This window comes from Palaemon carinicauda, unplaced genomic scaffold (assembly GCF_036898095.1).
Source record: "Palaemon carinicauda isolate YSFRI2023 unplaced genomic scaffold, ASM3689809v2 scaffold111, whole genome shotgun sequence".
NCBI classification, from domain to species: domain Eukaryota; kingdom Metazoa; phylum Arthropoda; class Malacostraca; order Decapoda; family Palaemonidae; genus Palaemon; species Palaemon carinicauda.
The window spans coordinates 232,501-233,426 of NW_027168605.1; the positions used below are offsets into that span (position 1 = coordinate 232,501).

A 926-nucleotide genomic window follows, 5' to 3' on the forward strand; every position below is an offset into this window, starting at 1 on the left:
TCCTCCACCTCCAATACCTCCTCCGAATCCTCCTCCAAACCCACCACCACCTCCTCCTCCAAACCCACCACCACCTCCTCCTCCCCCTCCAAATCCTCCTCCTCCACCTCCTCCATATGCCCCTCCAGAATGGGCCCGAGGAGTGTCCTGGAATCGGTCTCCGAAGTCGAAGACTCCCTCGAAGAAGTTCCCGGAATCCCTGGGGGTCTTTTCGTACTCTTCCTTCTCGCTGACGATTCTGATGTTGTTGTTCAGTGATGCTCCAGGGTGGGCGTATGTGGAGCGGCTGAGTTGGAGCAGTAGGAAGATGAGTGACAAGTACAATGGGCTGGTAGGTGGAAGGGCTCCAAAAAGTTCTCTTTTCTTGGGACCCTGTGTTGTCTTGGCAGCTCTAGTTGGCAGCATCTGTGAAGAGTTGGGTGAGATTGGTATTATTCTCAAATTTTCTAGAAGAAGTTGGATTGAGTTGGCTTTAATCTCAGAATATCTGTGAGAAGTTGGGTTAAATTGGCTTTAATCTCAGTGCTTCTGCAAGAAGTTGTGTTAAACTGGCTTAAATCTCAGAGCATCTGTGAAAAGTTGTGTTAAATTGGCTTTAATCTCAGAGCATATGCAAGAAGTTGGGTTAAACTGGCTTTAATCTCAGAGCATCTGTGAGAAGTTGGGTTAAATTGGCTTTAATCTCCTAGCATCTGTAAGAATTTGGATTAAATTGGCTTTAATCTCAGAGCATCTGCGAGAAGTTGTGTTAAACTAGCTTTAATCTCGGAGCATCTGTGAAAAGTTGTGTTAAATTGGCTTCAATCTTAGAGCATCTGCAAGAAGTTGTGTTAAATTGGTTTTAGTCTCAGAGCATCTGCAAAGAGTTGTGTTAAATTGCCTTTAGTCTCAGAAGTTGGGTAAAATTGGCTTCAATCTTAGAGCAT

The 926-nt window shown here is 44.9% G+C and overlaps 1 protein-coding gene across 1 annotated transcript in view; it reads right to left on the reverse strand.

The window, feature by feature from the left end:
• LOC137635292 (uncharacterized) overlaps window positions 1–405 on the reverse strand; it is a 9,997-nt gene extending 9,592 nt beyond the window's left edge. Inside the window, exon 1 of the mRNA XM_068367757.1 lies at window positions 1–405. This exon is cut by the window's left edge and continues 51 nt beyond it. Within this exon, the coding sequence (XP_068223858.1) occupies window positions 1–405 (405 nt within the window).
• Between the last annotated feature and the right edge of the window lie 521 nt (window positions 406–926).